Genomic DNA, 26,721 nt, shown 5'->3' with positions numbered 1-26,721 from the left:
TGTGTGGGTGGCTCAGTCGGTTAACTGGCCAACTCTTGATTCCGGCTCAGGTCATGGTCTCAGGGCCCTGAGATCCAACCCCAAATCGAGCCCAGGTCAGCTCCATGCTGAGCATGGACCAGCTTAAGCTTCTCCCTCTCCCTCTCCCTGGGCCCCTCCCCTGTATGCATTCTCTTCCTCTCTCTCCCTCCCTGCCCCACAAAAAAACAGAAAAATACACACACACACAAAACCAAAATAGCACAGCACTAGAGGATATCCATACATTTTAGTTTCTTCATCTGTGCTATCCAATAGGGTAGCCACTGTTATGTGGCTATTTAATTTACTGTTTGAATTAAATTAAACATTCATTTGGAATTCAATTCCTCAGACACACTAGCTGTATTTGAAAAGCTCAAGGGTCACATGTGGCTAGTGGCTGCCATACTGGACAGCACAGAACATTTCCATTGTCACAGAAAGTCCCCTTGGACATGGCCATTTCCTCAGACTTATGGGGAAGAAATTTTACCGCAGAAGGAAAGTAAAGCATCCTTTGACAGGTAAGGTCTTGCGACATTCCTAATGCACACATTTGCACTTGGCCTATATTTCAGCCCTGATTTTAAAATCCAAAGGCCCGGGGTGCCTGGGTTGTTCAGTTGTTAAGCATCTGCCTTCAGCTCAGGTCACGATCCCACAGTCCTGGGACTGAGACCCGTATGGGGCTCCTCGCTCAGCCGGGAGCCTGCTTCTCCCTCTGCCTACAGCTCTCCCTGCTTGTGCTCTCTATCTCTCTATCCCCGTCTCTGACAATTGAATAAATAAAATCTTTAAAAATAAATAAATAAAATAAAATCTGAAGGTCCACCATTTTGCCTCAGGATGCACACACAGCAACAGGACTGGAGATGGGAAATACAGAATTTCTGTGCGGGGAACTGTCTGGGCTCCACCGTGGGGCATAGTGGATAAAGCAAAGGATATGGAGTCTGAAGCCCTGTTGATTCCCACATGGCCTTAGGCAAGGTGCTTATCCTCTTCCAGCTTCTGTATTCAATCCACAAAATATTCTAGAAATATCTACCTCACTGGGAGATATGTAAAAAAAGCATCTGTAACATAAACCAAATTCAGTTCTTTCTTTTCTTCCTCCTCTGTGTTCCCATAGCATGTGATACACGTTTTAGTAGGGCTTCTGTGTTCTAGTTATGTGTCTCCCCAGGCTGGAGGCTGTTGGAGCACAAGGTAAGGCCCTGGCGAACTGGCTTCCCCTTCAGCACCTCCTCTATGTCAGGTTCACACTCAAATGTGTGAACGATGAAGTCTCAGGCTGAAGCCAAATTACAGGAATCGTGTCTGGAAGGCCGTGCCATTTTTCCAGCTCTCCACAGCTGTGTTCACGCTGTCTTCAGCCTGGAGTGCCTGCCACACTCAAACTCACCCACACCCCTCCTTTGCTCACCCAACCCCATCCCTGGCTGGAGAAAATCTAGTCACTCTCCAGTAATCTTCTTTTTTTTTTAATTTTTTTTTTAAAGATTTTATTTATTTATTTGTCAGAGACAGAGGGAGAGAGAGTGAGCGAGCACAGGCAGACAGAGGCAGAGGGAGAAGCAGGCTCCCTGCCGAGCAAGGAGCCCGATGTGGGACTCGATCCCAGGATGCTGGGATCATGACCTGAGCCGAAGGCAGCCGCTTAACCAACTGAGCCACCCAGGCGTCCCTCCAGTAATCTTCTTAAGGAGTGGCATACCAGAATAGCTAATCAGCTATGGAGTCAAATCCTGTCTCTACCACACCCTACCCAGGACCCTGGGTAATTTTTGCAATCTTGTTAATCTTCATTTTCCTAATCTATATAATGGACAGGAAAACACCTTTCTGTTTTGATATAAGATTTACATGCAAAAAAAAAATCCACGCAGAACCTTTAGTAGAATGCCAAACATGTAGCAAACAGTGGATTATATTTTTTTATAAAAAACATTCATTTCTGGTCTCTGGAGCTTGCCTTCCCAGGGACTCTGGTTGGTGAAGGCATATTTTAACAACTCTGGACAATTCTCCATTCTGCAACAAAATTCAGTCTTCTAGAGACTTAGCCCATATTATTATTAATATTATTATTAACGATATTATTATTCTCTATCTCAAGTCATTAATTTAGCAAACTTTTACTGAGCTCTTAATATTTGCCAGGTACTGTGCTAGATGCTGGAGCTACAAAGATTAGAGAATGCCTCTCACTGGAAAATTTATAGTATAGCGGGAAGCCAACTTCCAGCAGAAGCCTCCCCTGCCACACCTCAAGCTGGGTAGAAACCCCTGGTCTAGGCTACCACAGCGCTCAGTTGCTGCCCTTTAACCTGAACGTACCGCATTGCATTGGGTTTTTATTTCAAACATGCGCTTGTCCCTGTTCTAAGTAATTTAATAATTTAATTCTCACAACAACCTTATGAAATAAGTACTGTCGTTATTCCCATTTAACAAATGAGGAAACTGAGGCACACCGTGATTAAGTAACTTGCTTAAGGTCTTGTAAACTTAATAAGGAGAGAGAGAAGCCGGGATCTGAAAACACACTTTCTGACTCCAGCTTTAAATGTTCCATTTATTTTTCTGTTTCCTCTATTGGGATTTGAGATTGAGTCTGTGCCAAATATCAATGAATATCTCCTGTACCCACCACGATACCTAATACAACAGATAATCAATAATTTATTCATCAGATGAAAGAAAGAAGCCTATAAATAAACAATTGCACATCAGTTTGATTACCAATTTACTAAGCATCGACACCGGGCAAATGCCTGCGGTGTGCGGAGGGAGCTCAAGGTTAATTAACAGTCGCACGCTCAGAAGTTTCAATAATCAGTGTTGACAATTGCGTTCCCCCGCCACCAGCAGCCTCTTTTCTCTGGCTCTGTTCCCTTCTTCTGAAATTCCTGCTCCACCTCTTCCTCTCCTCCGCCATCCTCTCCGTGGATTTCGCGTCCGGGCTTTCCCGGGCTCCGGCCGCCGGGAGAAGGTTAGTGCGTGGGAGCGCTCGGGCAGCGGCACGCATGCGCACTGGGGGCGGCGCACTGCGCATGCGGGAAGATGGCGGGCCTGGCGTCCTGAGAGCCCTGGGTCACCCTGCACTCTTCCCGTCTGCGTTGTAGGTCCCGAGATCGTGGAGCAGTGCCGCGTTCGTTCGCGGGCCGACCTAGGCAGTGGCGCCTCCGAGCAGGCTGCGGGCCCGGTTCGTGCTCGGCCCCCGGGACCCGGCGCGTTGGGGGCGGTGCCCGGCCGGAGCGGGAGAAGGCGGGAGAGCTCGCGGGGTGCGAGGCGAGGGACGGCTGGCTGGGCAGCATGAGTCAGCAGCGGCCGGCGCGGAAACTGCCCAGTCTGCTGGTGGACCCGGCGGAGGAGACGGTGCGCCGTCGGTGCCGCGACCCCATCAATGTGGAGGGCCTGCTGGTAAGCCCCGGGGATGGCCTGTGCTGGGAGCACCGGAGCCCTGGCGCGGCGCGTGGTGGGGCGGGGGCGGCCCTCAGGTACGGCAGCCTCTTCTCGTTCGCTGGGAAGCCGGACCCACCGCCCTCCGGGTCGTGAGTTTTCCCTGGGCCTGGTTCCGAGCGGGAGGGCTCTCCAGCTGCCCGTCCTGTGCTCTGAACCAGGCTGATCGGTCTTTCAGTTAAAACTCTCCTGTCTTCCTTTTTCAGCACTTGCTCCCAAATACGTCAGTTTTACTGGCTTTTACCTGGGGTTAGGGAGCGCTGTTGGAGAAAATTGCCCAATTTCGCATTTTCCTACCTCTCCTGGACCCTCGGTGTGTCTCTGCAACTTATTTGTGTTTGTCTTCGTCCTCCTCTCCCATTCTCTTACTTGGCTGTAGCCATTTAAAACCCAACACTACATTACCCACCCTGCAGGCTGCGCATTCAGCGAATCGAGGAAGGTCGCGCTCCCTCCCTGCGTAAGGTTAGTTTCCTCTATCTTGTTTTAGATTAGATGCAGTGTATTCTTCTTGGTTCTCAGAGGCATCGATGAATCGATGATTTTCCATTTCTCCCTGTATTTTCTTTTCTACTGGTTTCTTCCATAATAACGAGACATGAAGTTAATACTGCCCCGTCACCATAGTGGCTCACTGCTCAAAAATAAGTTACGAGCATAACCTCATTTAATTCCTGGTAGCAGTCCTGCGAGATTATTATTCTTGTTCTCCATTTGTCAGAATAGATTTGGAAATGTTAAGTGGCTTGCCAGTGGTTAGATAGTACCTGGAAAAGCCTGGATTTAATCTCACCATGTCTGACCCCTGATGTTAAATTCTGGACCGCTTCAACTGCATCCTAAATATTTCCTCACCTTAAAAGAGCCTTCCCTTAATTCTAGATACCCTGTCATCTCTATCTCTTCCCTCCAGACTTTTCCAGAAAATTGTTTGCTTTCACTGTGTCCATTGTCATTACATTGCCGGGCGGGGGACCTCTGCTCTCCGCACAGCTCTTCTAACCAAGTTTGCCAACAGCCTTGTCAGTTCCATCGGATGTTTCACCCCTTATCTCTAGTTTCCACACGACTGACCACTTGATTTTGTTGGAAACTCATCTTTGAATGGCTGTTTTGGCCATATATACTCGTGGTGCTCCATGTACTCATCTGGTCTCACCTTGTGCACACTGCTCTTTCTCTCCCCATTTCTTACGTGTTGGTGTTATTTCAGGTTTTCTTCTACTCTCTCTACATGAGCTTCACGTGGGATGTCATTGGCCACTCTTAGGACTTCTGATACTGCCTTTATCGGTACTGTCTGTGTTGGTAGTCTTAATCTTTGAGGCTTTGATAAAAGCCCTGAACTCTCAACTGTGGAAAAACCAGTTAATTTTGCACTTAACATCAGAAGATACACACATCCCTTGAAGTCTTAGATATTCTTATCTTCTTGGGCAGTTTCAGTTACTGTGTCATAACTCCTAGATCTATAAATCCAGCTCGGAGCTTTCCAACTGTCTGCTTACGTTTCTTAGATTTCAAACTCCTATCAGTAATTGAATTCATTATCTTCTTGCCAAAGCTGGCAACAGCTTTGCTATCTCTTATCTTTATAAATGGCGCCACACCCACCGTATTGCCGTATTGCCTAAGCTAGTTGCTTGGGCATTACCCTTGCTTTTTCCCTTCTCCAAACTGACCCCCCTCTGTCCTCCCGATCTAATGAAAATTGATCACCAATGCTTGGCGCTTCTAACCGTTTTTCAGATTGTTGCAGTGTTTTCCTGCTTCTGGTCTTGCCCCCAGACTTCTAGATACTCTTCATATAGTAACTATCGTGTGGTCTTTTTAAAGCATGTTTCTGACCATGTCATTTGGCTTAAAGAATCCATCGCAGTTTCCTAGTGCTTTCAGAACACAGTAGAAACTTCTTAATATAATCAGGTTCCTGGACTTATCTTTTTTTGAACTGCTTATAGTTGCTAGATTTCCGAATTTCCGTGTTCGTTTGGATCCCTTCATATTCATACCCCACCTTCCCCAAAAGCCCTTTTCCTTGTTACCTCCCCTGGTTTTCAGGTCTGGGTCTGTAGGTTCCTTGTCTGCCTTCCCTGACCTGTCAGGACTAGGTTAGGCACTCCTTTTGTGCTCCGAGAGCACCCTGTGCTTACTTACCCTGTCTGCAGCCTGCGGCTCTTAGGTCCCTGAGCGCAGTGACTCTGTCCATTTCGCTGTTACATCCGCACTGGTTTGGTGCCTCTCACAAAAACATTTGGCACGTAGTTACTGAATGACTGAAGTGGGTACTCGTACATGTTCGGATGTGTGTTTATTTTCCTACTTGTAAAATGGTGATTTAAACTGCCCTCTCGGGGCGCCTGGGTGGCTCAGTGGGTTAAAGCCTCTGCTTTCGGCTCAGGTTATGATCCCAGGGTTCTGGGATCGAGCCCCACATCGGGCTCTCTGCTCAGCGGGGAGCCTGCTTCCCTCTCTCTCTCTCTGCCTGCCTCTCTGCCTACTTGTGAGCTCTCTCTCTCTGTCAAATAAATAAATAAAATCTTTAAACTGCCCTGTCAGTGTTTTTTAATTGGCCAGTGACTGGATATTTAATGAAGTGTGTTGCTATGCAAAGATCAGTCCACTATCTAGTCATGTGTTTGCCTGAGTGATTGATGTTCCCCCAGGTAAATGGCTTGAAAACTGGATTTTAGAGAAGGGAGGAAGTAGTATTGGTTGGAGGTGGAACTTAGTCTGCACATTGAATAATGAGGAACATTTGAATGAGGAGAATGCAGACACCTTGGACAGAGGTCTGTTTCCAAAGGGCTCTTAAAGGAATATGACTCCCTAAAATAGGCAGGTGGAACAGAGAGACATCTGTATAGAGAAATGTTTCACCAACTTAGAGGCAGTGCTTAAGGTTTTAGTCCCTAACGTTGACCTAGTGTTCTGTCCTTTGTCCTTTAAGATCTCAAATTATAATCTATTCTGCAGTTTTCAGATGCGGCCCTCAGAACAGTCGTAAAATTGCTTCCATTGTGCAGACTTGCTTGTCAGGAGCTGCTGGTTCCTGGAGAGCTGTGTGCGTTGAGATTGTACTGATTTTCAGTCTGGCGGCCTCTGTCTTCTCCATGCACTCCCCAGCGGAGATGCAGACAGGCTAGGTATCAAGCCTGAACCAGTAGGGGCCCAGAACCATTTGGACGATTGAAAGGGAAAGTTCTTAGGTAGTCCATTCTTGAGGTTTCTCTACTACTGAGCTCTCCCTTGGCATCCCTCAAGGGATTTACCAGAGAGTAACCTCCTCGTGAGACTCCTCGAAAGGACTGAAGACCGTGACAGCTTCCCCAGCGGTGGGTTGTCAGCACTCGAAGCAGCATCTGTGCTGGCACCCGGGCAGGTTAGTCCCATAGATATTGGAGGACTACTATCCTCACAATGCTGAAAAGGTCAAAAATAAGTGTCCTGCACAGGCACCACTTTGAAAAGGCCTCTATTGGCCTAACCTGCGACAATCTGAGCCTCACAATAACAGATTTCATACTCGGAGAATAAAATAAGCATCCAGGCTCCGCGGATGGAGGTCTTCAAGTACAGCCCATCCAGCTCCTCCAGATCTTTAGACACGTGACACTAAAAAGACCATTATCTGACCCCCTCCTCCCCCCTTCCCCACAGCACAGCCAGCACACACTAGTGCGACAGACCTGATACCTGCTCTAGACATTCCTGTTCCTAAAGGAGGAAATGGGAGTCACAGGGAAGTAATGGTCCAGAGTAGTTCTGAAAATCAGCTTGCTAAGTGCTAGAAATTTCTTGGTTAGGTTTCAGGGAACAATTCTCTGTGCTGCCAGCTCTACCCTCTGGGCTGTTGGTTCCACTGTCTTCCTTTCTTCCTCATGAAAGGAAATCCCTATTTGTAGCTGAGTAATTTTATCAGCCTGCTTCCTGGCAGTAGAACTTTGGGTATTGAGTAACCTTTTTCAATTTAAACAGTGTCCCCTTTCATCCAAGCTGACAGTGCTTTTGCTGATACAATTCTCTCGAAAACCGTGTGGACCTTCTGTGAATCCTGCTGCGGCTCACTCAGCAGACAAGCGTCCCACCTCTCTTCTGGCTGAACCCTTCTCCGCCTTGGGCTCCTGTTGGAGTGGCTGGTGGACAGGGCCCTGGGGCTTCATTGAGGCCCTGGCTGAGACTTAGAGGATCTGTGGGGTTCATCCTTCATCTCCGTCAAGGCCTCTTGTGTGACTGCACAGCACTCTGAGGCCGCATCTTTGATTCACCTGAGGTCTTCTCCAGAGGCTGTGCAGTCACACCCTCACTGTCCGCTTCATTTTTTTTTTCAGTTTTTATTATTATTATTTTTTTTTTTGAAAGAGAGGGTGAGGGAGAGGGGGATGGGTAGAGGGTGAGAGAGAATCTCAAGCAGGCTCCACACCCAGCAAAGAGCCTGACTTGGGGCTCAGTCTCACGACCCTGAGATCATGACCTGAGCCGAAATCAAGAGCCGGACACTTAACCGACTGAGTCACCCGGGCGCCCTTCATCATCATCTTTAGAGTACACCTTTGATTTGGTCTTTCTCAGGTGTCATTTTTTAATTTGAGCTTCTGGAGAAGCTGGGAATTTTTTTAAGATTTTATTTGAGAGCGAGCGAGCAGGGGGAGCAACAGAGGGAGAAGCAGAATCCGCACTGAGTGGGGAGCCCAATGCAGCGCTCGCTCCTGGGACTCTGGGTTCACGACCTGAGCTGAAGGCAGACGCCTATCCAAATGAGCCACCCAGGCGCCTCAAGGCTGGGAATTTTAAAGTCTTTAAATCCTGGCTCCTTTTTGTTTAAAAATCCCTTTCTTGAGTTCTCCCTCCCACATTTTACTGTAGGCTGCAAAGAGAAACCAGGTGCCGCAGTCAACTTGGTATGGAAATCTCAGGTTACCTGAGCCATGACTGTCAAGTTCCCACATTAACTGCAGTCGACGGTGTCGCTAAGGGTTCTCTCCGAGCCTAGCAGACATCTGCTTTCTTCTGCTTTCTAGTAGCATGATCCTCTCTTCCTTTTGAACCTTCCCTGGAGTGCCCTCAAAGTCCAAGTTTTACTGAGCGTTTCTTTAGAGACTGCTGAGTTGGCACAGACTTGTTGGTAATTATTTGGTGGTCGTATAAGGGAACATCCTTGAGGCACACGCTGAGTTCCGTAGGGGTCTGCCGTTTACCCTCCGGTGCTTTCAAGGGAAAGAATTACATGTGTATAGAGAAATGATAGAGCAAATGTCGTAAAGCATTAGTACGTGGGGGATTTGGATGAAGGGTATGTAGCAATTCTTAGTGCTGCTTGTGTCCCTTTCGTGAAGGCTGAGATTATTTCAAAATAAAAAGAAAGTGGGTATCCTCGAGAGGAGCGTACGCAGTCAGTCTCCTTTTGAGAGGGGCCTTGATGGCTCCTCACCTTGAGTGGAGCTGCCTCTGTTCCATCTCCTGTTTGCACTTGCGGGTTCGTACCGGGATCCTTACCAGAGTGGAGAGCCTTGTCGGCTTCCCTCCAGGGGCAAGGTGCGCTGCTCTGATCCAGTGGACCTAAGTGACATGGGCCAAGTGCACGGATAGCATTTCAGTTACTTTTTTTTTTTTCTTCTCCCTAATAGCTCACTAACGTTTCTGTGAGGAAAACTTTATTCTGATTTTTTTCCCCCAGATTTTATGTATTCATTTTATTTATTATTTATTTTAAAGATTTTATTTATTTATTTGACAGAGATCACAAGCAGGCAGAGAGGCAGGCAGAGAGAGAGAGAGGAAAAGAAGCAGGCCTCCCGCTGAGCAGAGAGCCCGATGCGGGGCTCGATCCGAGGACCTCGGGACCATGACCTGAGCCGAAGGCAGAGGCTTTAACCCACTGAGCCACCCAGGCGCCCCGTATTCATTTTAGAGAGAGAGAGTGAGTGCAGGTGGGGGGTGGAGCAGCAGAAGGAGAGGGAGAAGCAGACTGCCCCGCTGAGCAGGGAGCCCGATGTAGTACTAGATCCCAGGACTCTGACACCATGACCTGAGCGAAGGCAGATGCCTAACTGACTGAAGTACCCAGGCATCCCATTTATTCTGATTTTAAAGTCACTTCAAAAGGAGTCTTGTCTAGTTCTTTCTACTCCCAGAAAAGCTCCTGGCCTACTTGTTGAAAGCCGTTTACCAAAGTTAGAGTAGCAGGAAAGGCTTGCCAGGTGTCAGGCTGATCTAGCAAGAGGATGCATGTGGTATTAGAGCACAGAAAATGACACTTGATAATCTCTCGGGGATCTGTATTCATGGTGTACACAGGAGGGAGTCTTCACCCTGTGTCCTTGTGTCTTAAATACTCACCGTTTCAGAGTTCTGAGTTACTTCACAGTTCAAGTTATCTGTGACAAGATCCTATTTCAACTTCCCATGTGAGCAAGTATTTACCAAGTGCTTGAATGTACCAGGTGCTCTTCTGGTTCAAAATGCAAAATGATAATAGTCTCTTAGGTTTGCATAGGATTTTACAATCGACACAATTTCTTTTTTAATCTTCACAGTAGCTTGGAAAATGGGCAATAAAATGATATCAACACACTGTGTTACAGATAAAGGCCAGGATCTCTCAGCATCTAGGAAGTCGGGTGGCTGGTAGTCCCAAACCCCCGTCTTAAGCCAAGTACTATTTTGAATGCAAAGGAGATGAATGTGTCATTACTATGTACACTTTGGAAATCTCCGGTATTGTTCACCCATAGGATTTACACATACTGGGATCTGCCCCGGAGGGGCCAGGATACTGCTGGGACTCTTCCAAGATAAAGAGATCATGTTTTCATATTCAAAAGGTAAAAAAAAAAATGGGGGGGGGTTGCCCATTGGACTCTGCTTTCCCACAGCTCTTGGTGTAGACAGCATGCAGTGCGGCTGCATTTATGGCAAAGTGTGTGGGAAAGCAAGCTGTCCTTGCTCCTGTTGTTACAGCTGTTGTGGTACCATCCCCATGCCAGCCTGTGAATGGCAGCGGTCTCGATAAGGGGATGAGAGAGCGGGGAGTACAGAGCCGAGGAGATGCCCTTCTGGAATATGCAGTGAGCAGATGGCGAGGCGGCCACTTAGGGTACCCTTAAGTGCTTGTATGTAGGCTTTGGCCCTGCTGCTCTAAATTAAGAACAGAAGTCTATTTGCGGCAAAGCACCTAGGAACCCTGCTATAGTTAACCCTTTCTGTGTACTTTTTTTAAGGAATATATAACAGTTTAGGATATTTATTTATGTGTTTCGAATCAATATATGAGGATGGATTCTTTCGCATTTAAGAATCCTGCTAGTAAATTCTGTCTCCTGCAATATTAGTAGAAAGGTTAAATGTAAAAATAACAATGACCACGGGTCACGTTCATCTGTGTCTGACTTTAATAGGACTGCCCTTCACCGGTTCACTGGTGGTTCTGTGTTGGCAAGTCGCTGTTGTTCGGGAGAGCTCGTCAGGCATAGTCTCTGGCCCCAAGACAGGCCTTCCCAACTCTGGTTTCGTACACCCCAGCAGGTCTGCTTTTCCTTTACATTCTAACAACTAAGCTAATTCTACAGCGGAATTCTATTTCAGTAGAATTACTCCATATCAAGTTAACTTGTTAGTAGATGCTATAATTTTGTCGTAGATGATAGAGAAATCATTGTGCCAAGGATTTGCTGACACTGAGATAAAGAGCTTCTGAGCTGCTCCCCTTGCCTTTAGGCGTCCCCATCCCCCAGTCCTCTTACTGTATTGCTTCCGTACTCACATTCGTAAACCATGAGTTTGGGTGTGTCATATTCTCGTTCAGGAATCTGCGGTGATCCTCCACGGGTTTTGACAGGGAGTCCAAACTGCGTAGCGCGACTTCCGTGATCTCTCTGTTGAGTCTGGTTCAGCATGTCTTTCCAACCTCAGTGTCAAGTTAGTCTTGCCCTCACCACACAGGGGGGTCTTCCAAAGGTGCCACGCCATTTGTATTTTCATGCCTTTGTTCGTTTCATTTCCTGCACTAGGAATCGTATCTTCTTCCTCTTTCTTGAAGTTCTCACAGTTTGGGCAGTATCAGGCTTCTCCTTCAAGGCTCAACTGGGAATCCCCTTCCCTGTGCATCCTGTGATGTCCCTCCCTGGGTGCACCTGTAGTACTCCTGTCGATTCTTCTCTTAGAGCTCCTCGTGGAGTTCACCTATCCCAGGGCTACTGCCAGTTTCCGGGCCAGATTTTTCACTTAGGCAAGAGCTGAACCTGATCACAGCCTGGCTGGAGGCACCTGTCATCGTGCTTTGTTGTAAGCATGAGGCTGATACAGGTTTTTGTTAACCTGGTTTTTTTAAAAGGTTTTATTTATTTTCTGCAAAAATGATTTTTAAATGTATTACAAATGTTTTACTACCAGTTAATGTAAAGTTTCATAGCTTCAAAATACCTGATAAGATGGTGAGCATTGGGAGTAGAGCTGCTTCTCCTTCCCTGGTTGTTTGAAGAATTTAAAAGAAGCTTTTGGTTTTTTTTTTTTAATTACTCTAATACCAACATTTCTAGTTAGGTAGTATGTGTCATTTTCCATTATCAGAAGTGCTGCTGTTTTTCCGTTAATTATAAGGGGAATGCATGCCTCCTGTGAAAACTTATGAGCAAATTTTTTAGGAGCCACTTACACTAAAATAGCAAGGGGTGAACATTTGCTAGTTTAGAGGGATCTGCCCTGTCTTCTGTGCTTTCCAGAGCCAGAGACAGTGTCCTAATTTTCGTTCTATTCCTTTTTTATCCTCAGTAGCTGAGACGGATGGTAAATTAGCGTCTGTCCAGTAGTAACTTCTCATTTATATCTCTCACCTACCCCTGTCTATAACTACCCCTCTGTACTCACGGCCTGCGCAGCGTTAGGAACGTCACTCTGAGTGCTGTCAGTTGTGAGCTCGGAGTACATACAGTATGCAGGAAGGACTGCCTTTCCCCCAACTGAATTACTACCCCAGGGTGAAAAAAGAACAAAACCCCTCATGTTATCCAGGAAATGCTTTTCATTTGCTTTTGCTCATTTTGCATTATTGTCTTTAAATTACTAATTTAAATTTCTGTATTTTCTTTTTTCCAGCCATCAAAAATAAGGATTAATTTAGAAGATAATGTACAGTATGTCTCCATGAGAAGTAAGTTGATCCTGAATAGGTTTTAAGTTTTTTAGTTTGAGCTTCGTATGACTTAAATGATGTATTTTAAATGTACATAAATTGATGGGAAACTTAAGTAAACTTAAGAAACTTAAGTAAAAGTTGAGGTTGTGGGCTCTAATGTACATGAACACTGGCTGATTCTTTGTTGCTTTTAGAAATCATTTTTAAATTGGAGTGGTCTATGTTTAAGGATATTTTTCTCAAAATTCTGTGATATCAGTTACTTGCTGCCATCAGCAGAATTGAAGGCGGTTGATAATAGGACAAACTGCCTTTGGTCCTCCAGACTTCCTTTGATTCCCTTTGCTCTCTCCCCTTCCTGCCATGGACCAGTGTTAAGAGTCATGGAAAGGAGATGGAGTACCAACTGTTGTGGTTCCCATCCTTCTGGAAATGGTTACCATAGGTAGACCCACCCCTGACTTCCCCTTAATTTGGTCCTAACCACAAGGAATAGATCATGCCTAGATCCATATGTAGATCTTAATATCAGCCCTGAATTTCTTCTCAGTCCCTGCCGCAGTCTCACGCATAGCTGGTCCCCAGGTTTGGTCAGTTTTACATTGGATGTGTGTCCTCTGACCATCACCACCACCCCGTGGTATTGTCTAACACACACTGAGCTTGTACAGTGCGAGCTGTGTTAAGCTCTTTGCATGAATTATCTCAACAACCTTTAAAATACAAATGTGGATTATTACTCATTTTTTTATAGATGAATAAACTGAGGCCTCAGTCAGGATTCACCCCACACCTCTCAGACTCAAGCCCCTCGTCTCAACCTCTAGCTGGGTCTGCTGCGTCCAGTGTGGGCCCTCACGCCCTCTCCGGCTGACGCGGCGCACAGCCTCCACAGTAGCTTGTCCGCTTTCAGGCTCTAGCACCCTGCTGCCCGTGGGCACACACAGTCCAGGGATTGGGATCTCACTCAACCTAGAATTCTCCTACAATGTTCTATTGCAAATAGAGAAAACCCTGACTCCTCATTTATTTGGTTTTATTTATTTGCATTAAATTTATAAGCCACCTCATAATCCTTAAATGAAACAAGGCAGTAGAGAATGGCTGGACAGAAAGGGCGCTTACAGGTCATTCCAGCTCCACCAGGCGTCCTGGCCTTCCAGCTGCTGCCCTCACCATCTCTGCCAGCTTCGGGCTCCCTGAACCCACCTGTTCTCAACCACGGCTTTGTCTCATTAAGCCCCTGCCCTCTGTCAGGGGAGAAGTGCTTTCTCTCCACCTTTCTGTCCTCGCCCACTCACCCCCTTCAGGAAGATTTCCTTACTCCCACTACAGTCAGGTTCCAGCTCTTCTCAGGGAGCTTGGATGCCGCACTTGGCACTGACCTCAGGACATTGTGATGGCGTTCCTTACTAGATTGGGGAACAGCTTTGTTTGAAAACCGTTTGAATCATGTTTGTATTCTGTCAGCAACTGTCAGGTTACATGTTTTCAGTTAATACCTTTCTCAAGTCACTTTCTAAAGTGACTAACATGGTGGGAATATACTTAACCCTGAGCTTATAAGACCCCGTCATGTTAGCAGTTAGGGTGATTAGATGTGTGCTTTTTCAAGTTAGAATTTCTCTGTTGTAGTCTGCCAAGTTTTTTTGTAGGATGGTGACTTTCTTCTAATTAAACATCATTTTAATTCCTGTTTATTCCTGTTTGATCATTAAGTGTAGGAGTGGGCCCCACAGAGAAGACATGTGCATTATAAAATACGTACTTGTGTTCTTGGAGTAGCCACCAGTGGGCTTTAAACTGAATGTGACGTTGTAGAGTTTCTGGATACAGGAATTTCCCGATTGAAGACAAGATGAATATTTCTTTTGACACATACTCATTGTTGTATGCTGTGAAAGTAGAAAAAAGGAGAGATCATATAGCTCACACCAAAAGGACAGCTGGGTTATTTGTAAAATTATTTACTCCGCACACCAAACCATAAGAACTTGTTCTTTAATATCAAGTTGGGAAAGGTGAAAGGAATACTAATACTCCATTCAGGCAAACACGTGAACTGAGCCCCTTTCTCATACACTGTGTAAAATTGATAGAAACCCCACCTGGATAGTAGGTTGAGCAGGACAGCCATTCCTTAAAATACCCTTTTACCTGTCAATTCAGAATTGGGGAACTTAACTAAAGGAAACAGAGATGCACACAAAATTTAGCTGAGGGAGATTTCCTGAACTATCGGGCAAAACAGCAAAGTTGGAGACAGTCAAAATTCCAGTATTGGGGTAAGTTTAGCCAGTATCCATGCAGTTAAATATTATGCAGCCCTAAAGAATAATGTTGAAATTTGTTGCCAAGTGAGGCTGTTCACAGTATTGAATTAAAGCAGCCTGTTATTTTTGTTTTTAAAAAGTTACGTGTACATACTGGGTATTTACTCTAAAGGTACAAATGTAGTGATCCGAAGGGCCACGTGCACCCGAATGTTTATAGTAGCAATGTCCACAGTAGCCAAACTGTGGAAAGAACCTAGATGTCCATCCACAGATGAATGGATAAAGAAGATGTGGTATATATCTATAATGGAATAGTATGCAGCCATCAAAAGAAATGAAATCTTGCCATTTGCCACAACGTGGATGGAACTAGAGGGTATTATGTTTAGCAAAATAAGTCTGTCAGAGAAAAACAATTATCATATGATCTCCCTGATATGAGGAAGTTGAGAGGCAATGTGGAGGGCTTGGGGGGTAGAAAAGGAATAAATGAAACAAGATGTGATGGGGGGGAGACAAACCATAAGAGACTCTTAATCTCACAAAACAAACTGAGGGTTGCTGGGGGGGAGGGGGGCAGGGAGAGTGTGGTTGGGTTATGGACATGGGGGAAGGTATGTGCTATGGTGAGTGCTGTGAAGTATGTAAGCCTGGTGATTCACAGACCTGTGCCCCTGGGGATAATAATACATTATATGTTAATAAAAAAATTAAAAGTTATTAAAAAGAAAGTTACATGTATATATTGACACATGTGTCTGTGTCCTGAGGGGACAGGGTATGTATGAAAAACCAAAATCATCATAGTGGATGAAGGAGGAAGGGAATTAAAGAGATTTTCCCCCCTTCGTTTGCTTACCTGTTAATATAGGCTAGTGCATATTTAAAAAAAATAGAGATGCCACTTTCCTCAAGATGTGGTCTAATATTTTAATAGAAGACTAATTTGAGCTCTTTCAGAAACTTCCAGCGGGGTTACACTGTGACATGCGTAGGAACAATTTAAGTGTTAAGAAGAAAAAGACAAGTCTTTGCCTTTGCTTTATAAAGAATTTCTTTAACTGGAAGGCCCAATAAGAAATTTAATCTTAAGAACCATTTCTAACCCTGTTCCTGAGAGTCATATGGGTAGAAATGCAAACTCTTGACCCTGGGTTAGATAAGGTGCCACGGACTCCTACAGATTCCCACGCGCAGGGGAGTTGGCTGCATATGTCAGATCCTGTAGCACTAAAGCCTTTGCCTGAGATAGGCTGCTCCATTTTTATCCAGTGGGAGCAATCTGTTTCATAAAAATTAGCCGTGATGTGTTCAGTGTGTGGGATTTCTGTAGGAGTCTGTGCCTACTGAGGAAATAGATTACTTTTCTTAATGAGCTGAGAAAGAAGTGCTATTGAGAATTTTATAAATTTGTTTGTTTTGTTTCCCAGAAGCTCTAAAAGTGAAGAGACCTCGTTTTGATGTATCTCTGGTTTATTTAACTCGAAAATTTATGGATCTTGTCAGATCTGCTCCTGGGGGTATTCTGGACTTAAACAAGGTTGCCACAAAACTGGGAGTGCGGAAACGAAGAGTGTATGACATCACCAATGTTTTAGATGGAATCGCTCTGGTTGAAAAAAAGTCTAAGAACCATATTCGATGGATGTGAGTTGGTTTTGAACTTCTCCTGGCTTTCCCTGCTCTCCTTAAGTGACAACACTATGCTTAAAACAGATTAGGTATCAGCAGTGTTTTGACAGGACAAAACAAAGTAAAAGATGGCTTCTTGTTAGGAAAGGATTCTATAAAAATTTTATGTTATCATGTTATCCCACAAGGTACATATTTTTTTCCCTATTTAGGACTAAATGAAAGCCATAGACCTAGAATAGCATTCAGATATTATGGAAAAGTTGAATGGAATAATGATTAATTTTAGGAGTTTTGCTTTTCAAGATCATAAGAAGGGGACGTCTGATTGTTAGGAGATTTTTTTTTCCCAGTGATGATTGATATCAGGAGGAAATTAGTTAAGGCTGTAAAACAGTGTAACAAACACTTAGAGGCCTCCCCCCCCAGGGGTTGTAATTCATTTTTCTGGGGCAAAGGCAGGAATCTAATCTACATTCTTAATTACCCAAGATGATTATGAGTCAGAAAGGCTATGGATCACACACTACCCTGAATGCAAAGAACAATCAGTAGACAGTGTCTAAACGGCCACTGCTAGGGGCGTCTCGGTGGCTCAGTCACTTAAGTGTCCACCTCTTGATTTCGGCTCAGGTCATGATCTCAGGGTGGTGAGATCGAGCTCGGCACGGAGCGTGGAAGCCTCCTTAAGATTCTCTCTCCCCCTCCCCACTCGTGCATGTGCTCTCGCTCACTCACTCTCTCTTAAAAAACAAAAAAGTTGCCAAAGACTTCATGTTTGATTAGGGAGGGTCGTGGAAAAAAGATCTTCTGATACAGATGCAGTTACTCTACAGGTGTGTGTGCATGTGTGCCTAAGAAGACAGCTGTTCGTGTTTACAATAGGCAAATCTTGTGGATCAGTAAGAAACAGTTGCAGCGTATATGTACATATAAATGCATTTCGTTATAGGCAAATGAAAAATCTACCAACAAAGATCAGGAAATGGTTCTAAATAATGAACTTTGCTGGTAGAGGAAAGTGGTTCCTAAAGGAAGTTATTTTTTTCAATAGTACAGAAATGCAGATTGAGTTCTAATTTGAACATGTTTGCTAAATAACAACACTTTCAGGGTTAACATCAAATTGCATTCTGAATCAGTAATTGGAAAAGATTTGAATACTAGTAAACCAAAGGTAAAGTGGTCACAGCATTTTTCCTCTTTATTTTCCATAAAGAAGAAAAAAAAATATCAGTGGCTTGGTTCATATCATACCAATATGACATGGTAGGTAGTAATAACTAAAAAAAAAAAGGTGTCTTTTAAGAGTAATGAATATAATCATTACATTCACATAGAACCAAGTAGAATATGCACATGAGGGAAAAATACTCAGAATTTTAGCAAAACTATCATTTCAGTCTGTATTCCTTATTTTTCATAGGGGACTAAAAGATTATAACTTACTAAAAGTCCTGCTTAGATTGTAGAGCTGAGGCTTAACAGTGTTATTGACTCTTGGTCTGTGCTCAGTGAAGTCCATCAGCTTTGCTTACTACCCCTAATTTCCATAGAGTTATAATGGTTTCTTGGGTTTTTTCAATCCGTGTGTAAGAGACTAGAAATGGGGGCTCCTGAGTGGCTCAGCAGGTTAAAGCCTCTGCCTTCAGCTCAGGTCATGACCCCAGGGTCCTGGGATCGAGCCCTGCATAGAGCTCTCTGCTCAGCAGGGAGCCTGCTTCCTCCTCTCTGCCTGCCTCTCCGCCTGCTTGTGCTGTCTGTCAAATAAATAAAATCTTTAAAAAAAAGAGAGAGACTAGAAATGGGGACAAAAACCAGTTTATGTATAGGAAGAATAATGGTTGTCTAGAGTAGAAGGAGGTTACGGGTGACATTAAGTACCTCGCTTTGTCTGTCAGTTCATAAAATACCTGGTGTCACCATTTGGAGAAGTTCCAGTAATCTGACTTGTATTCTCTGTAATCTCCTAGATGTTACTGACGGTGAGTTGTTTTTTTTTGTTTTTTAATACCTTTCTTTTAAAGAGGATCTGATCTTAGCAACTTTGGAGCTGTGCCCCAACAGAAGAAGCTGCAGGAGGAACTTTCTGACTTGTCAGCAATGGAAGATGCTTTGGATGAGTTAATTAAGGATTGCGCTCAGCAGCTGTTTGAGCTAACAGACGACAAAGAAAATGAACGATATCCTTTAACTCTGTCTTTCTTTTAACGTTTTATTTAAATTCAATTTAATTAACATAGGCTGTGTCATTAGTTTCAGAGGTAGAATTCAGTGATTCCTTAGTTACATACAATACCCAGCGCTCATTATATCAAGTGTCTCCTTAATGCCCATCCCCCAGCTTCCCCATCCCCCCCAACCCCGCCTCCACCAACCCTGTTTGTTAACTGTCGTTTTTTAAAAAAAAATTTCTCCTTCCAAAGCAGGTTATTTTAAATAGTAGGGTCAACTAGGGGATTTAAGTAATATATTCAAATATTCAAAATACAAAATCAGACTGTTAGAAGTTTTAAAAGCCAGTAAAGGTTTAATCGTGTAGTCTCAGACGTGCACAGGTAATTGTCTTTTGCTTCTTTATTTGCTGTTGGTTCAGGTTAAATGCTGCCTCGTGACCATGTACCAACATCCGTGTTTGCATTTAAAATAAAAATAGTGGCCCGTTCTTGTTTGTTTTCTTAGAATGCTGTAAAGATAGTAAAATCTCTCTTGGTGTTTGTGAAATGCAGGTTTTCCCTAATTTGTGACCTAGAGTTTATTTCTTTTTTTCTTTTTTTTTTGTCAGAGTGAGCGAGCACAGGCAGACAGAGAGGCAGGCAGAGGCAGAGGGAGAAGCAGGCTTCCCGCTGAGCAAGGAGCCCGATGTGGGACTCGATCCCAGGACGCCGGGATCATGACCTGAGCCGAAGGCAGCCGCTTAACCAATTGAGCCACTCAGGTGTCCCTAGAGTTTATTTCCGAAATGGAATAAAATTGTCATTGAAACGGCACTTGCGCTGCCGCTCTGGCCCACGGAGCCTGGTAGAGCTGGCTGCGCCTCTGGGCCCCGCAGCGGAGACCAGTCTTTGGTGGTGATCTTCTGGGTCTCCCGGGCCCATCTGCTGCTCCGTTTTCGCTGCCTCTGTGAGCCAGCACCGATCCTCAGCGGTTCATGCTTCAGACTTAAACTCCTCTCTTTCCATAGTCCGGTTACTGAAAGGAAAGTAAATACTATTCCTCTACCCAAAAATTTGTAAGCAAGAAGTGTCGGGAAAATCCAGTAAATGACATAATTGGTAAAATTTCAGGCAATACCGTAAAACAAAATGAAAAAATTCACGTACTGATATGGAAAAGCATTTGGTATGTGAGAAACCCAACGAGTACATGATGGCTGTGAAACACTGGTTCTCCAAGTTGTCTTCACTCTTTTACAGAATTTTTTTTCCTCCTCGTATTTTAGGAGGTTGTCATCAACACTGAATATTTTGTCCCCAGAGCTTCTCATAACATGATCTAGCAGTGAGTGGGGAATGGGGGCAGGGAGTAAACACCGACACTGGAATGGTTTCATGTGCGTTATTACTATTTTTCCCCAGGTACTGTTACAGTCATGACACTAGAGTTTAAAGGGCTGCTTCAAGTTACAAGTATTGTAAAACACTTTATGAAATCTTAGGAATTGTTGATGAAATAGCAATAATTACATATGAATTAATTTTTTACCAATTGCTTTCCTTAATTGTGAGCTTGTATCCCATAAAAACTACAGGGATTCTAACGTTACACTTGTATGCATGTATTATAAGAGAGAAATTATCTCCTCAGTAAGTAGCATTCTGCTTAGACCCTTGACTGATGTTTACGCTAGCGTATGTGACGTATCAGGATATCCACAGCATCCAGGCCTTCCACGAACAGATTGTTATTGCCGTGAAAGCTCCGGCAGAAACCAGATTGGATGTTCCAGCTCCCAGGGAAGTAGGTATCCCTGTGTTTCTAAGAGGATTTTTTTAAAAGTGGGAGGCAGGTCCGCGGCTTAGGCTGTGCTCTGTCACGGTCGTCGAAACTCCATCACTCAGTAACCACCATGTGCATGTTAGTTGCCTGCCTGATACCGCTGCAGGCACTTGACACATTTTAACTTGTTTCAAATACAGAGCAAATGGACTAGTCCTTATCTTCTTAAAGGGGAGGAGTCGGAAGCGCAGAGAGATAGCTTTCCCGGGATCACACAGTAAGTGAAGCACCAGAATTCAAACCCAGAGAGCGTGGCTTCAGAGTTTGTGTTTAACTGTCCTACCGTACACGTGCCACACTTGAAGGCACCCCAGTGCCTGTGTCAACCTGTAGTAGACGATGGCACACTGTAGTGCCTCTTAGAGGACTCCCCAAGAATTGGCCTCATTGTTGAAGTTCCAGAAGTACAGTGTGCTGGCAGTGATGGTTCTGGGGAATTGACCCCACCCACGCCCATCAAAGACTAAAGAGTAAACTAGAACATTAACCGGTACATTCAAAATAAAAAGTAAAATTACTGTGCGAATGAAAATACTCCTACCAGCTGCTAGCACACTCTTTCCCTTTCAGGAAAGTTTGTATTGAAAGATAATTGTCATCAGAAGGTTGCTTGGTAAGGATGGAATCAGAACCAAGGAATGTGGCCTTTCTTGGGACAGATCATGAAGTGGTGACGGCCTGATAGACCCATCGGTGTCCTCTGCATTGCCGTAGGGACCCCCTCCCCCAGAGTGGGGAGTACTCTCCACTCATCTCTCCTTTCTCTCTCTTATCCCCAGCGCACCACTGTCCCAAGTGAGCTCCCGTGTTGGTAATGCACAGTGCCTTATAGTTCAGTTAAGGGACAGCTTTTAATTCAGTCACACTCAAGTTCTGACGTCTGGGTGACGTTTCCTCGTTATTTTATGTGGACTTGGATATATTCCAAGTTTCCTGAGTAACTGTTATACTTGATAGAAGTCGTTTGAGAGATGTTTAAATCTTTTTTTTATAATTAACCACTAATCTTCCAACACATCCTTACTTTGGGACGCCAATGGCGGCCCATGCTGCGGTGACTGATGAGGTTCTGGGTCCCCCTGAGCTGTGAGCTGCTTCAGGCTGTTGTCGCTAAATTCTGCTGAGTTTGTGGGTCATGCCCAAGACAGCCCAGTTCAGAGGCCAATGAACGTGGGCCCTGGGGGCAGCCACTCTCAGCCGGAAGTAAGTGGGAGTGGTAGACAGGCGCACGGTGTTCGGGGCATCCTGCCCCCACAGAGGTCCAGGGTGAGATCTGGGAAGCTTGAGCCAGGGTGGCTGGACTGGCCTCAGGTCAAATCTGGCTGGCTAGATCTTTAGGTATAGTCTCACCGGCACACAGCCACATGTCCTTCTGCTTAGACATTGTGTCTGGCTGCTTTTCTCTCTGTAATGGCAGACTTAGGTGGTGGTGACAGGGATGTATGGCCCACAAAGCCAAAAATGTCTACTGTCTCCCCCTTTATGGGAAAGGCTGGTCAGCTCTGATTTGGTGGAATAGGAAGTCCTCAGTTGGCTGCCAGTTCTGAGCACTGTAAGAGTTTGTTTTGTGTGGAGAGAAGTGTTGGATTTTGTAAGCTGTGCCATTCGAGCCAGACCTGGCCTGGCAGTCCAGAACCTGAGCACGGATGCTCCTTCTCCGGCCTGCATGTCTGGTCCTGGGAAGCCACAGAGAAGGTGACGTGAGGTTTTGAGACCTGATAAGCTGCGTCTCTGGAGCCCTGTTGTGAGATCCCAGTGAGATGTGGCGAGCAGGAGGCGGGGCACGGCGTCTGTACCTCGCCCGGCGTCTGTACCTCGCCCGGCCTCGCCGCGTGGAAGTGCAGGGAACAGACTGTGATACTTGAACCCTCTTCTAGTCAGAGAAACAAAGGAATCATTTATAACTAGAACTGTTCCTTGAGAGTTTAGCATACATTGGTCCATTCCCAGGTTTCAGCTCACGCGCGCACACACACAGAATTCAGCATAATTCTCAGTAGAAGCGCCCTACTTCCTGATAGCTTACAGAAAATAAGTATTTTAATTCCGAGTAAATTTAAAGCTTCAAAGCCAAAAGATGTGAATAATAATTAATAGTTTATATGCGGTTCTCCTGAGTATTTTGTATGTTGCTGAGGTGTGTTTTGTCTGGATCCTATCATCTGGCTTTTTCGTACGGACAGAGACCTTCCCGTCCGTTACTGTGCTACCTCTTCAGTGTTTCGAAGAGCTAAACACACCCTTAACCATTTGAGAGACTACAGGGGCTTTTAGACTTCTCGGTCATGCAAACACCGATTTTGGACTCTCAAGTACAGCCTCCTAGAAGGCGTCAAGTCATTGAGTGGAGAAAGGCGGGCCCTCTAGTGTAGAGGTGTTCACATCAGCGCCCCGAGGTCCTGGCTGGGTAACCCAGGAGCCAGGGCCGTGCCGTGAGTTGGCCAGCAGCTCAGTGGCCGAAGCCGGAGTGATGAAAGCCAAGTACATGATTCTCTCAAGTACACGACAGAAAGAAAACCGCCTGAACTTAAATTTTCAGACATAGCCCTTGAATTGAAACTTTGGAAGTTCTAGGAAGTCATTGTCAATCTAGTAAGACAATGTCATTAATGAATTCTCGCATTCATCCTGTGTGTCTTTTTTTAAGCTATTTTATGTGTCTTCTGCCAGGACTCGATCACAGTCCACATAAGGAGCACCAGAGGCCCCATCGACGTGTATTTGTGTGAAGTGGAGCAAGGCCACTCGGGCGGTAAAGCATCCGAAGGGGCGGGTGCCTCTTCCTCTACAGACAGGCCTCCGGAGCGCCCCAACAAAGGTAATTGTACCCATCTGGTCATCAGGGACGTTCAAGGGTGTACTGGTTTTTTTGAGATACAGATAGATACAGGCTCTGTGGCCTTACAGATATTTTTATACTTTCTAGCCACAAAATTGAGTTAAAGAATGACTAGGTCATTCTTAACTACAGTGTAGACTTTTTCTAAGAACTTAATAGTTAAATTCCACGTAATTTTGATCTCAGAAACGAAGAATTACAGTGGGTGCCGAGGTGGCGCCCCTGGTGTGGTGTCCGGGTGGAGAAGGCCGTCTGCGTCCTCCAGCAGGTGCCGTCAGGGCGCGCCCGAGTCCGTGTCTCCTCTCGAGACTTCCAGCAGCCTCTGCCCTCAGCATCTTGGTTCGGCTCTTGACCAGGGTCTTCAGCCTTTCTTTGAAGTGCTCGAATCCCACATTCTGTACCTGTCGACCTCTCAAACCCTCACTCAGGAGAATCTCCTTCATGTTTGTTGTTTTGCAGAAGAAAATCCTCCACAGCAAAGTGAGGAATTGCTGGAAGTGAGCACCTGAGAGTGTTCTGGAATTCGCGGGCTGAGTCCTTGGGGAACTTCCTGTGGGCGTGAATTCTGCGTCAGATTTGATCCTCAGCAATAAACCGTCCATGAAATTCTCTGGTCCTGACAGCAGCATCAAGGCCAGTAGTGGCTTTGAGAAGCCCACTACTTCGATTACTGGATAATTATGGTTTCTGCATTTGAAGAAAACTCTTTTTATAATTACTCACTGTGTTTTGTCCGTGAAATGGACATCTTGCCTACTGAAATCACCTCACCATGGAGAGAATCACAAGAGACAGGCGGTCAGGACTGGAGCGGACAGTGCTTCGCGGACTCTGCCCTTTCCTTCGAGGATCACGTGTCATTGTCACAAAAGAAATCGCCTTACACGGGTTCCCGTCTGCAGTTAGCTGTTAAACATTGGGCCGGTGTGTCCAGGCCTCTGAATGTGCTGCCTTTGTATATATCTGTATAATGTTTAGATTACTTATGTAATATGTCTAAGTCAAACTTTTCACCCTTGTACAGCCAAAATAATGTATATATGGAAAGTAACAGACAAATTCTCTAATTTCTGTGGTATCTCTAACTTATTAGAATCCTCTGAATGGGGGTTAGAGGAAAGTTTTCTCCAAACTTCTACATGTAGAAGTATCATAAATACGCTATACATTTAAAGTTCATGGATTTAATTAAAGTATTTCGATATGGTTCCCAGTGCTGACATTGAAATCTGATACTTCTTGATTTCAAGTTCCCTACAGGGTTATTGTGTCTGAGCGGACTAGCACCATGCCCTAAAGCTTTAGGGACAAGTATGGAAATACTGTCAGGGGATGGCTTAATTCATTGCAAGACATGAATTTAATCATGATGAAAATTGGAAACTATTTTAACCTTTTTGCAAGCAGATTTTGTAATACGTTTCTGTATACAGCCTTGCTTTTCAATCAAAGGGGTTTGCTTTTTATGAGTTCGTTGTACCCTGTCCTCTCTCCAGCTCTGATCCCACATTCCCAAGTACCTAGCGCGCTACCTCATGGGTAAGTCACGTACCACTCTGTGCCTCAGTTTACTCAGTAGTTTGCCGTTAGGCTGTGAGCTCCTTGAGGGACTTTGTCTTAATCATTGTTATACCTAGCGCCTTGCCCCAGGCCTGGCACATCAGAAGTGCTCAATAAATATTTGAACAAATCCTCGAGTGAGTGAGTGAGTGAATTGTAAAACCGGACTCACGACACTCGGCTTGCCTGCGTCTGGGATTCTCGTCAGCATCATTCTGATTCCGATTTTGAGCTTCTCTTGTTTGCCGAGAGAGATTTGAAGCAACTTCAAACTAAGGCCATGTTAAAAAAGATTTTTAAAAGGAATCAAAAATCGCAATCCTAAAAAATACTGCTAAGTGTCTAGGATTTGTTTACTCCGCGCTCTGCGGGGGGAGGTTTCAGATGTCCGCTCGCACGTGATGGCCGAACCCGTAGGAGGAGGTGAGCCCAGCTAACGGGCAGGTGAGCCGGAGAAGACGAGAGGCCCGTGACCGTTAGGCTTCCGGGAAAATACAGATGAAGAAGGCTTCCCCGAACAGGAATAATGGGCCCGGAGAAAAGAAGGCAGAGCCCCAAACCAGCACAGGCAGCATTACCAAAAGTGCCTGCGTCGCTTCTGGGCAACAGCTGGTTCCTTACCTGTGGCATGTGACAGCTGTTCTACAGATTGTTCTGAAGGTGAAAGGAGATCACGGAAGCGAAGGTCCTTTGTCACCTGGAGACACATCCTATAAATGAACTCTCTTCGGGTGTTTGGTCTCTCACTGTTACAACCACTAAAGCAAGCGTGCTCCCATCTGGCTCGGCGGCCCTTCCTCCGAGCCCCACGCTCAGCACGGCGGCCCGTCTCCCTGTGCCCAGCTCCGCTCAACTTCGTGCCACCCAGCCCTGGTCAGAAGCCTGAGTGTCCCCTCTGTCCTTCAGGCCAACATCCCAGCTCTCCGACCCTGGGCCGGCCCTGGCCTAGCTTCCAAGCTCGTTCACTTGCCCAGTGAGCCCGCTTGCCGCGCCCGAGACGCACAGCGCACGTTGTCGTCCCTGTGCCTCTGCTCCCACCCTTCCGCCTGGAATTGTCGTCCTCTTGTCTGTTTTCAGAATTCCGTCTTCATTCCGGACCTGGCTGAAAGCCCTCCTTCCTCTTTCCTGCCATCGTGCCCACAGGCAGTCGCCAGCGTTGGGTGGTCGCCGCCCTCGGCTGCCGTTAGGTTTTTCCGCCGGGCCTGCGTGCTCTCGGGTGGAGGGACTCCGACGCGTCTGTGCTGCTCGCGCTTCTCTGCAGTTCTCTACTACGCTTTTGCTGGTTGCTAAGAAAAGTGACCTGATTTCATTCCACCCAACACCCAAGAATTTAAAAACAAACCCTGATTTAGCAAAAACACAGACCAACAAACTCCATTTTCACTGGAAGAAAAAACAAGTTACAATTTTACCAATTTTGCATTTTGTTCAAATTACGGCACATCTGCCCAACTCTCCCTTGCCCCAGGAGACGAACGTCCTTGTGGTGTGAGTGCACTGTTTTTGAGATCAGGACTTGAAATGTGAGGCCGTCATGAGCCCTTTTGGACCTGGGCTTTGGTCCCAGGGACACGCGTGGGCTGCTGTCGCGTTCGATGCTGGAGGTCGCACAAGTAAACGGTCGCACTGCTGAAGGCTTGAGGACCTGAACACAGGACCAGCACTTCTCCTGGGAGTGGGAATGGTAAGTCATGTCTCAAAACCTCAGAAATCTGCTATTTGATTATCTCCCAAAGTTAAAAATGGAAACCAGAATAAAGGCAGTTAGGTCATTAAAAGCGAGTCCCATGTTACAA

At 45.5% G+C, this 26,721-nt stretch overlaps 1 protein-coding gene across 1 annotated transcript; it reads left to right on the top strand.

Moving 5' to 3' along the window:
- Positions 1 to 3,049: 3,049 nt before the first annotated feature.
- On the top strand, positions 3,050 to 25,056 carry E2F6 (E2F transcription factor 6). Its single transcript, XM_032866862.1, has 7 exons — positions 3,050 to 3,447; positions 12,580 to 12,634; positions 16,326 to 16,542; positions 18,555 to 18,710; positions 20,373 to 20,487; positions 23,197 to 23,344; positions 23,825 to 25,056. Exons 1-7 carry the CDS (start codon positions 3,340 to 3,342, stop codon positions 23,872 to 23,874), a joined length of 849 nt encoding a protein of 282 aa, XP_032722753.1. The 5' UTR covers positions 3,050 to 3,339; the 3' UTR covers positions 23,875 to 25,056.
- The last annotated feature ends 1,665 nt before the right edge of the window (positions 25,057 to 26,721 follow it).

The sequence above is a fragment of the Lontra canadensis genome, unplaced genomic scaffold (genome assembly GCF_010015895.1).
Source record: "Lontra canadensis isolate GAN:19392208 unplaced genomic scaffold, GSC_riverotter_1.0 scaffold32, whole genome shotgun sequence".
In the NCBI taxonomy this organism is placed as follows: Eukaryota; Metazoa; Chordata; class Mammalia; order Carnivora; family Mustelidae; genus Lontra; species Lontra canadensis.
This window is presented reverse-complemented; position numbering and strand designations above follow the sequence as displayed.

Excerpts from the sequence above, each read along its gene's own strand:
- E2F6 (XM_032866862.1), top strand. The coding sequence starts at position 3,340 with ATGAGTCAGCAGCGGCCGGCGCGGAAACTGCCCAGTCTGCTGGTGGAC. Across the intron at positions 12,635-16,325 it reads ACAGTATGTCTCCATGAGAA|AAGCTCTAAAAGTGAAGAGA; the intron begins GTAAGTTGATCC and ends TTTGTTTCCCAG. Across the intron at positions 16,543-18,554 it reads AAGAACCATATTCGATGGAT|AGGATCTGATCTTAGCAACT; the intron begins GTGAGTTGGTTT and ends TTTCTTTTAAAG.